The 11,348-nt window shown below is 39.5% G+C and overlaps 1 protein-coding gene across 1 annotated transcript; it reads right to left on the bottom strand.

The window, feature by feature from the left end:
* Positions 1-514: 514 nt before the first annotated feature.
* Positions 515-1,489, bottom strand: LOC117540479 (olfactory receptor 2AT4-like). The gene has a single exon (XM_034207186.1). The coding sequence runs from the start codon at positions 1,487-1,489 to the stop codon at positions 515-517; it is 975 nt and encodes a 324-aa protein (XP_034063077.1).
* Between the last annotated feature and the right edge of the window lie 9,859 nt (positions 1,490-11,348).

The raw sequence follows: 11,348 nt of genomic DNA, 5'->3' as shown, positions 1-11,348 counted from the left end.
AACATCTATATGAATTAGATCTATTATATGGTGTACAATGAAAGCATGAAAAGTATAAATTGATCTCACAGAAAATAGATTATCTATGATTGTTAACATCCACCAAAGAATAACATACACATTTACTGTCTATAATATTATAAAATGCATACACAAATGTAAACTATACGCTTATCATGCTTTATGTCATTACCTTTGACCAAATGATGCAGCTATATTCTTATCAAGCCTGTGATCTGTTTGCTATAATGCTTAAACCCAACCTTTAATAAAAAAATAAAAACACTATTTCTCATTCAAGTAATGTTCTAACTTCTAACATGTCTTAAACAAAAATATTTTCACCTAACAAAAATAAAAAACTCATTGATAAGGGGAACATTTTTAATTGATCAAAGATGCAAATATTGTACATTTTTAGCTTTCAATGTGTCCTTATCAGTAAGTAACTATTCCGGTCCCAAATAGAAAGATGGCTAAATCAAATAAAAAATAAAAACATTGAATATTATCATCAGTCACTAATAGCTGAAACGTGTGCTTTTTTAAGAACTGCTCTTCTTTTGAATTGTTTCCTCAAGCTTTCTCTCATGTCTTTAGCTCTTAAGCAGTATATAAGTGGATTAATCATCGGGGGGCAAAGGCTATACATCATGATAATTACTATTCGCACATCAGCACTAAACGTAATGCCAACATTGCTGGCCAAATATACAAAACATCTGGGTAAATAATAGAGCAAGATTATGATCAGTTGAGGACTGCAAGTGGACAGAGACTTGATGCGACCTTGTACATTTGCAATCTTAAGTACTGCTATAATTATACAGCAATATGAGAACACGATGAATGCCAGAGGTCCCAGTAACGTAACCATTGCAAACACAAAAGCAGGAAAACCATAAGGGGCCCGGTCAGTGCATGCTAGGATTGTTATACCAATATGATCACAGTAGCAGTGGTTGATGATGTTTGAGGCACAGTAAGGAAGAGGGTATGCCCTAATAACCATCATTAAAGGGCCTGCATGAGCGACAACCCACGCAGTAATACTTAGAATTAAGATAGTGGAGTTATTAAGAAGAATGGGATATTTGAGAGGATGGCAGACCGCTAAATACCTATCTAAAGCCATCAGGAAGAGAATATAGGAATTCACTGTGCCGAGATAGTGAACAAAAAACATTTGGACAAAGCAAGCTGTGAATGAAATAGTCCCTGAATGAAACCAATACTTGCTGATGATCTTAGGTAAAGTGGTTGTGCTAAAGAGAATGTCGCATGTACACAGATTCAGAATGATATAATACATCGGCTTATGAAGGCTGTGGTCCGTGGCAAATACAAACAGAATTATTACATTGCCCGCCATAGTTAGGAAATAAACAAAGAACAATATTGCTGAAACAAGGTCTTGGTACTCTGGATGAAGTCCAGGGAAGCCAGTGAGGATAAATTCAGTCACAGTGCTCTGATTCCCCTCTGCCATGATGGACTATAATGTCCTGAACACACTGTAAAGGAAATATGGGGGAAGTTATTCAACGTATAAGATACAGCTCATTAACATAATATCTGACATTTAAACAATAGCAGTGTAGCAAATGGTTCTTGATCTGTTAAAAACACTTTATACTAACTCTTATGCATTACAGTAGAATAAATAAAGCATGAGTATTTCCTGTAAGACTTTGCATCAATTCATAGGGCTCAAACTTGTACACTTACCTTTCTCAAACAGTTTGGCAGCATATTCTGAATCACCCGCTGGTTCAGATCTTTAAAAGACTATATCTTGTGATGAAGGTTAAAATCCATCCTTTCTTTATTCTCTGTGGATCAGTCTGCCTTTAATCCCTCTTAGCAACACCAATGGCAATTTTTAATCAAGCATATATAGAAATCCATTAGATAGAGCAAAAGTAAGACGAACAATATTTCTGATTTCGTGCCAGGTATTAATATCCTATTAGCTAATAGAGTAATTACCATTAAATTGGTCACTGGGGAAATTCAGGAACACTTACCTCCTAACATGTAATGAAATAACTGTTAATTTAATTATAACAACAAATTATAAATCACACAGGAGTAAACAACTGTACTTAAATCAAATCCCAATGTGTACCTAATGTAACACTGAGGAAGGAGTGTTAACATCCCCCGTGTTTAATGGAGCAGAGGACCACAGTAATTTGAGATGCAATTAAAGGCCACCATGAGGCTTCTTTCAATAACTAAAGAACACTTGGTGAGTAGTTTAACCTGAAATAAGTTAATAAAAACACTTTTTTTAAAAAGTGATGTTTGGTTACAGCTTCTTTGGTATGAGGGATTGTTGCTTTTCTCGAAGCTAATGACTTTGTTTAGTTTTTTTTAATCTAACTTCCATAATATGGGACTTTCTATGGACCAGGCTTTGAGTCTTCACCACCACTACTCTTCTCTTTCTTCTAGCTGAGGAAAATTCTCAAGTCAGGCCAAATAACTTTGTATCTACAGTGACATGTTTATTCAGTCCGTCTTAACTTATGCAATACCCCATTCACCTGCTTAGCAACTCAAGCATAATCGTCTGTAGCTCAACAACAAACAAAGCACTTCCAGATACACATTATTTTGTGATCATGTTTGAAGCCTTACATGGTCATATATACCTTGTTTTTTGTTTGATCATGCACTAAAACAAAACAGATTCTGGGGCATAGGAATCTGAGGGAGGAGGGTGTTTGAAAAAACATGCTTTATTTTTGTGAATTTACTTTTAATTTGGCTGGAAAAGATAAGAACAATTAGGAATAATTTAGACTTTGGCACTTGTTAGTTTTCCATACTTTCGATGAATGGAAAAATTACAAAAAATAAGAGAATAATTGTAAATTCAAAGTATAGCATTAGTCCGGTGTCCTCCATTTTCCCTGGCAAATTAGATGAAGAAAGTATTGGTTAAACAGAAGATAAGCCTAAATGTGAAACATAGTGGAAAACAAGACTGTTTTGAGAAGGTCTAACGTACAAAGAGAGGCCTGCACTCTCACTTTGACGAACACACACACATAAACACACACACATAAACACACACACACAAACAAGTTGCTAATTAACTCCCTCTTGGAACTTGTGTTGTTTCAAAGTTCTAAGCCATTGTAGGTGTTTACGAAGATGTTTAATTATGATAAAGCACATAAACTTATACTGGCTAAAGAATGTGATAGAAATTTCAACTTTTTACACTTCATTTATCTGACAATGTAGAACTTTTCAGATTAAGACTTAACACAATTATTTGTTGTATAAGGTTATAAAACCTAATCCTTTTAATTGAGATGCTCATATTCGAACTACAGTATGCCTTTTAAACATGTATTGTTTACCTGTGGTGTTTATTTTTATGATTTTATTATCTTTGCTTTGTAATGTCTGTTGTAAAATTGTATAATTTGTTTTTAATGTGTTTATTCCTAAAAAGTATTTTAATTTGTTTTGTAAAGCACTTTGAATTGTCGCGTACAGAAAAGTGCTATGTAAATAAACTTGCCTTGCCTTGCCTAATCGTAATACTAACTACAGCAGCTTCACTTGGAGGAACATGCTACACAAATACATCAGCAATTGAGAAAAAACGTTAAAATAATACAGTATAGCAGGGCTTCTCAAACTCCGGACCAAGGTCCGGTTCCGGACCGAACTGCAAATCAATCCAGACCGAACCCTGTGTCCCATTATAAAAAATGTAAACTATACAAAATTAAAAATGGCAGATCCTGATGTAAATTAATGTATATGTTCTTGTGTCAGACGCGTTGTGAGAATGAACGTGCATATATATATGTACTTGTGTGCGCGAGCGTGACATGCATTGCAGACCGCAAGTTAACTGCAAGTTTACCTTGACTTTCTAATGCTTCTAACGCCTTTTTTGCCTAGGTTCAAGGCATTGGCTACAGACAAACAGTGCCATTTCTCACACTAGTTCAAGCCACAATACTGTATGTATGTATTGAATGTGTGTGAGTGTGTATATAGGGGCACTGTTTGCCGACAGGCAATGCAGGCAAGTGCTTGGACCAGAAGGGGGCCCCCAAAGAAGGTAGATTAAGAAGGTCCACAGCAACGGCAACATGGTGCTGCGGGTGTGTCTGCGTGCGCATCTCTCCCAGATGAGCTGAATAGCATTTTTGCACGTTTTGAGAGCAGCCAGGCTGTGGAGGCACAGAAGGACCAGGAGCCCTGCCCTTTTGTTTTAAACAGGGCAGATGTGTGCAAATCCTTTAAAAGTGTTAACCCACACAAGGCTCCTGGACCTGATGGCATCCCTGGCCGTGTTCTCAGGGTGTGTGCAGTTCAGCTGGCAGAGGTGTTCACAAACATCTTCAACAGGTCCCTGCTGCAGTCTGTAGTCCCCACATGCTTCAAACACTCCACCATCGTTCCTGTCCCCAAAAAGACAATAATCACCAGCCTCAACGACTACCGCCCAGTAGCACTCAAATCAAGTTTTATTTATATAGCACATTTATAAACGATTTCTGGTCGAGCCAAAGTGCTGTACATATAATAAAAATAGCCTACAGTAGAGACACTTTACAGCAAATACAACAGCACAGATTGTTCAGAATATCAGTATGAGAAAAACGACACCCTCTATCCTTAGACCCTCACATTGTACAAGGAAAAACTTCCAGAGAAAACCCACAGTTTAAGGGGAAAAAATGGGAGAAACCTCAGGGAGAGCAACAGAGGAGGGATCCCTCTCCCAGGACGGACAGACGTGCAATATATGCCGTGTGTAAATCGAAGAGATAATACATTTTACAGCATATAGACCGAATTTTAGGAAATGCATGAGTCTGTAATAAGAAGATGAATCCACGAGGATGTCAGCTACAATCCTGTGGAAGCCATCAGGGAAGCAGCATGACGAGACCCAAGGCAGGACCGCAGAGACAGGTTCAGCCACGACCCGAAGTCCACGACTTAATCCAGAACTCAGGATAGAGGATCCAAGACACAGGACTACAGCAAGAGGATCAGCCTCGACTCCGGATCCCGGCGTAGATATAGATACAAGACAAGAAAAAAGATTTGGCTGGGTTAATCGGAACAAGAGAATACACAGCAGTGCATGACATTAAGGATTTTGGGAGATGGCCCTGTGGGCCATCTAAGCTAATTTACAGATGGCCCTGAGCCCAATAGAGATTGCCCTGAAAAATGCTCGCGGACTAAATGACGCACGAAGGGTTTGGGGGGCCTCCCCCTATAGAACATTTAGATTTTTGCAGGTCTTAGATGCTGTCTGGTGCATTCTCTAGACTGAATTATAAGATGAACCACCACAATATTATATTGTTCAATTTTATTCTTAAATTTCACTTGTTTGTTTGTTCTTGTTTGTGTTTGCTCGCTTGCATGACCTGCATAGCTATAAGAAATACTTAAGTTGTTGGTCAAGACACTTTCCATCTGATGAAGGCAAATGGCTTCCCAGATGTAAAAAAGTAGAAAACATTACATTCAGTTATAACTGCCAAAACAAACATTATTTACACTATTAAAAATGTTTGTAATGTTATCTACTGTAAGTTGGTCGAACAAATGCCTCCTCATCCGGAAGCTGACCGAGCAGACCCGAGCAGCAGTCGAGAGGAGCCAAGCGCATCCGCGAAGCACACAAAATGGGGACGTCAGAGTTCCCGTTAGCCGGCAAATCTAAATCTCTTCGGTCAAAATGATTTCCCTTTAGCGCAATACCGCTTCAGTTGCGCCACTTATGTGACAGACAAGAAGAGTATGTGACAGACAAGAATAGTCAACTCTAATGTCTAACACTTAATGTGGAGAAAGAGATGTCCTGTATGGGTTGATTGTGCGTTGATCTGTTGGTAATGCCTCAGGGTTCCGGTGGGCATGTAAACAAATGCATAATGCTGCGCTATACTTTGCGGCCTCACCCGGTTGCATAGCGACACTTATTGTTTAGGTGTCTTTTAATAAGCAGGTAGTCATATAATTAGCTAGAACTAGCTGGATCTGATCGATAGGGACATAAACGCGAGTGAAGTCTAATCTGACGGGAGAGAGAGATCAGCTGCTGCTGACGAGTTGATACGCAGCTCTGCATAATCACCTGCAGCGGTGAGCGGAACAAAACACACACTTCAGGTTAGAATATCACACGTAGCTATTTTAATTACCTCTCAAACTACCTAAACTAGTTATAGATATGTTTAGTTTTACTGTCGGGTCACTCATTACTGGATCCGCGAGCTGCATAATAGATTGCCCGGTCGGGCAACCAGCAGATGAGGCTCCATTGCCCGAGCTAAATACTAGATGGCCCCGGGCCATCGGGCAGTCCTTAATGTCGAGCCCTGCACAGACACAGACAGAGAGGGAAAAGGTCATTGGATAAAAGTTATTCTTGATAACCCTCTAGAAAGATCTCATGAACTTCCCCACTCAATCTATCAAGACCCGAGCAGTTCTATTGGATATAGGATAAGAAACAGAGAGAGGGAGCACAACAATCTATCTCTTCGTTAGATGCACTCCCCCGCTTATCCAAGCGACTCTGTACCCCGTTACCCTCTACAAGGCCATAGACCAGCAGAGGGAAAATGGGGGGTGGGTAAGGATAAGGGTTTTTAAGAATAAACCGCAAGGGTCTAAAAGGAAAAAAGATGAAATATAAGGTACTATATTTTAAGTAATCCTATCTACTATTCCTATATTCGAATAATGTATAAACTATTTTAAAAATACTTTATGAAATCCTATGTTATGTTATAAATATTAAAATAAAGAACTAAATGAATAAATAAATAATTAAACAAAAGCCAGAGAGAAAAAGTGAGTTTTAAGTGTTGATTTTAAAACCCCCAGGGTCTGGGCCAACCTCACATGGAGGGGCAAAGTATTCCAGAGCCTAGGGCCAGCCGCTGCAAAAGCTCGATGCCCTCGGGTTTTAAGTCTGGTCTTAGGCACTATCAACAGCAGCTGATCAGCCGAACTTAAGGCTCTGCCTGGGGTGTAGCGATGGAGGAGTTCGGCTATATAGGCAGGAGCCAGCCCATTTAGGGCTTTAAAAACAAATAAAAGGAGTTTAAAATCTATTCTGAACCAAACTGGAAGCCAGTGCAATGAAGCCAGAATTGGGGTAATATGGTCACGCTTTTTTTTTCAAACATTTGATCAACAATAAAAAAGGATTTGGTCAGGATCTAGACTCAGTGTGTAGTTTATTAATTAATCAATGCTCTCTACATTAGGAAAACACATACCAGTGTACCAGAGGGAGTCACACACAGCTGTGCCAAAATCCTTGAACCTACACACAGCAAATAAAGTCAAATGACACAATGAGAAAAAGGAGATCACATATACAGTATAGTCGATATAAAACTGTCCGCTTCAATCTGAAGAGCAACTAAAACAAAACACGGGAGTGTACCTTCTTCTTGTGAACACTAATGTTATCCACAGCATACACAGAGACCAAGAAGTTCTTAAGGAGAAAACTAGTTACTAAAACAAAACACGTTAGTGTACCTTGTTAGCTAATGTTAGCTAGCTGACATTAACGTTACACATTGCACTCATATTACTCACCGGTCCCGCATGCTGGCTCTTACAGAACCGACTAACTCCCCTTTCGTGTATGTACAGCTCTCAACATGCCCAGACTTGTAGTGATGTTCACCTCGTTTTATACTTTTCGCCTCATTCTGAAAGAAACAGGTGAAATTTGCTAACGTGACGGCCGTCTTTGTGATGGTGACGCGTATTGTGCGAGACCAGAGATCTGTAGTTCACTGAGCGGTTTCACACAAAAAAAATTGTAACTTCACAGTTTTACGACACATTTTTATTTTTTTTACTTGCAAAATGTTCTTTTAAATTGACAAACATCATATGTGTCATTCGTGGCACAATTCAAACGGGATCAAAAGATAACCTTTCTCTCTCCATTGACTTCAATGTATAATTTTCCGCTTCCGGGGTCCCATGGAGGCTCCCGGAAGGGGAGGGACTTCGCCTCTCTATAGCATCATATGAGCAATTGTTTACCATCGGAAGAAGGCATTTGTCAATAAAAAAGTAATCAATGCGTGAGTACGATTGGTGAACAGGGAGAAAAAAAGAGTACTGCCTAGCTGACGGGAAGAGGAAGCGCCACGCATCTACGGCTCCCGGAGTTTCTAAATGTGACTGCAGAACCAATGCACATTTTGTTAACTGCACGGGCCGTGCTGAAGAGCGGTCTAACTTTGGGTTTAGAACACAATTCATGTCTCCCCCCTTAATCAATTGGTGACCCTCAGCAACAGGCACATTTAAGAATAGCTCATTAAAAAACATATAATCATCACAGTTCGGTGCGTAAACATTAATAAGAGTTAAGGGTGTGTTATACAGTGAGCCAGATACCATAACATATCGACCATTGCGGTCTTCAGTGATCTGAGATACAACAAAGGGTACGGATTTGTGAATAAGTATCGCAGTGCCTCTAGCTATACCATTGAATTTGGAGTGATACACCTCACCCACCCAGAGTTTTAAGTTTTGAATGGTTTGAAATCTTTAAATGTGTTTCCTGGAGAAATGCAATATTTACCTTGAGGTTCTGAAGATGGGCGAGGACTTTCTTACGCTTTACAGGTTGATTAAGGCCCTTACAGTTCCAGCTGATAAAGTTGACCTGGCACCCCAGGACGGGCAGATGGAGTCGTCATTGAAGATTTCTTACTGAAAGAATGGAGAGCTGAAGTGCAAGCTGGTCATAGATTAAGGTGCTAAAATATTGCCGTACTCTGGAGCATTCATAACAGAAACCATAAGACAAAAACAAAAACAGACTATAACACACACAAAAAAGAAAACATTTATCACACATTGTTCTCCCCATTTCCCCTATACAAACAGTGTATTTCCCAAAGCTTAACAAGCTTTACTCTAACCGCCATTACCTAAATATCTAACCACTTTCGGTCCTTACAGAATTTGCTTATACAGGTATTTTGCTCAAAGCTAAACCCTCTCACAAACGTTTTGCTTATATGCTATCTGTATGATCTTGTGAGCACCTGTTACTATGAGAAGTGAGAAAAGATGCCTTAAACATGAACAGATACATTCATTTAGTAGTTACTGAAGTTAAACTCGAACTGAAGCAACCGGTGAACAAGACAGACCAAACCTGCAGGAGGAGATCTCAGTGAAAGAGTCTCAAAAGTTCCCGTGAATGAAAAGTCTGTTTAAAAAGAAAGAAAGACCCTTACATGAGGCATTTTCAAGATATAAGCAGCGTAATTCTCGAGATAAATCACTATAGGAAGATAGCACAAACAGTCAGTTATCCCGGCTCAAACAACGTCCCTGCAGAGAGCGTTTCCATTATTTTTTGCTGAGCCGCAAGATGGCGGGCCAGAACATAATCGAAGCCTAATTCAAGGAATTGATTTTGGTAAGAGGGTGCAGCGCCCCTGTTCCCCGGTTCCGAAAAAACTCTGATATCGCTGATAACGGCCCGTCTAGACTACAGGCGTCAAAAAATGTTTTCAACGCTTCGCCCATTCATTTGAATGGGGTGACGTAGGATATTTTCAAACTTCGCCGAACTGCATTGTGGGTAGCATGGCAAGGCGTTGTAAGCATCGCGAGCGTCTATCGGCGTCAAAAGTTGAACAATGTTCAACTTTTGAGGCTCGATGCTTGCTCGAAGCTGGCGTCAGCCAATCAAATCCCGTTTTTGCAATTCCCGCCAGTACAAGCGCTAGCCAATCAAACCGCGTGCAAGCTGGGAGAGCCAGACCGCAGTTCATTTCCTCATATTCCAAATGAGAAATTACGGTAGCAAATCACCCGGTTCTTTCCGACCAGAACTATTTACCGGGATACAAACCGGAGGAACCAGGCATGGAGGGAGGTGGCAGAGACAGTGGGTGAAACTGGTAGGTTTTCGCCTGTTTGGGGATTTTATATCCAGTTTACTTCGTTTTAACATTGCTATTGCTTTGTATGTCGGGGGCGGGAGATTCATGTGATTGGTTGTTGGTCGCGTTGTTCGCAAAAAATCGCCAAGCTTCAGACACGCCCAGCTTCAAGCTTTTTCGATGCCTGTAGTGTAGACGGGCCGTTACAGCCTCCCAATCAACACTCTGATGCGCAGTCAGATCCGCTGATTGGTTCACTGATGCCAAAGGGAGGCTCGTCCTCTCTAGCCCCATTTCAGTCCCAAAGCCAGGGCTATTATCTGTATTTTAACAGACTTATCTTTTAAATTGCGGTGTATTTATTGTTCTCTTCAAAGTTTATTTTTCTCTGAAATTGTAGGGAGGATGGTCCTCCCTTTCCTCAATGGACGAGCCTCCACTGAGTAAAGTAGAGTTATTAACTAGCAGTGTTATTTAACATACTTTTATTCTGATAAGTATTGTCAAGTTCTCTGGGTTTTTGGCATTTATTTGAGTGTTTGCCCACATTTGAGAGGCTTGAGGGACAACTGGAATCCTTTTTCCTTTTCTTTATTTCAACATTTCAAGGACACATTAGGATTCTTTCAGGTTGAAAACCTTTAAAAAATACCAAAGGACAAAATAAATAAATTACAGCAGTTTTGCTTTGCAATTTCATATATTATAACCTAAATTAATCAGTAACCAAGTATTTTACTCAAACTCAATGTATTTAATAGTTAAATAAGTACTTTAATTGACCTGATTCCCCCAACCACACATTTGCCATATGTGACCCGCTCTATCGAAATCAGTCGAGAGTCGCAACGGCTCATTTCAAAATAAACGTGGATTTGCGTAAAAAAATAGTTTTTCGGGGATCGGGTGTTTTGTTTGATTTTAAATAAACGAAGTCTTGGCTTTCAGAATATGACATTTTTATTTCCAAAATCACACGATAAATACATGTTTGAAGCTTGTAAAGGGAAGATGACAGCTCTCCTTCGCCACTCTGCTCTTCCACAGCGCAGCTTCCCCTCCCTCCGCTGACATTATGAATGTAAGCGGATATGTCGGGACAGAATTTATTTTACCGGACAAATTTGAAACTTACCTGTCATGTTTCAATAATAATAATAAGAATTGTGTAGCAGAGTTTCCATTAGCAGGTAATCACCGGACTAGGACAAGATATGCTGATGTTTAAAACTCAGTTAATGGGGCTCATTTTTATATTGCTTCAGTTTATAATCGTTACAGATCAAAAAATTCAGATTCATTTTTCTATAAATGATTCCACAAACAACAAACAACATAATTATTACATTCAAACAAACTACTTGTAGTAGATGAAATATATTATTCAAAAGTTTACATTAACTTTGAATA

This window comes from Gymnodraco acuticeps, unplaced genomic scaffold (assembly GCF_902827175.1).
Source record: "Gymnodraco acuticeps unplaced genomic scaffold, fGymAcu1.1, whole genome shotgun sequence".
Classification (NCBI taxonomy): Eukaryota; Metazoa; Chordata; class Actinopteri; order Perciformes; family Bathydraconidae; genus Gymnodraco; species Gymnodraco acuticeps.
This window is presented reverse-complemented; position numbering and strand designations above follow the sequence as displayed.

Excerpts from the sequence above, each read along its gene's own strand:
- LOC117540479 (XM_034207186.1), bottom strand. The coding sequence starts at position 1,489 with ATGGCAGAGGGGAATCAGAGCACTGTGACTGAATTTATCCTCACTGGC.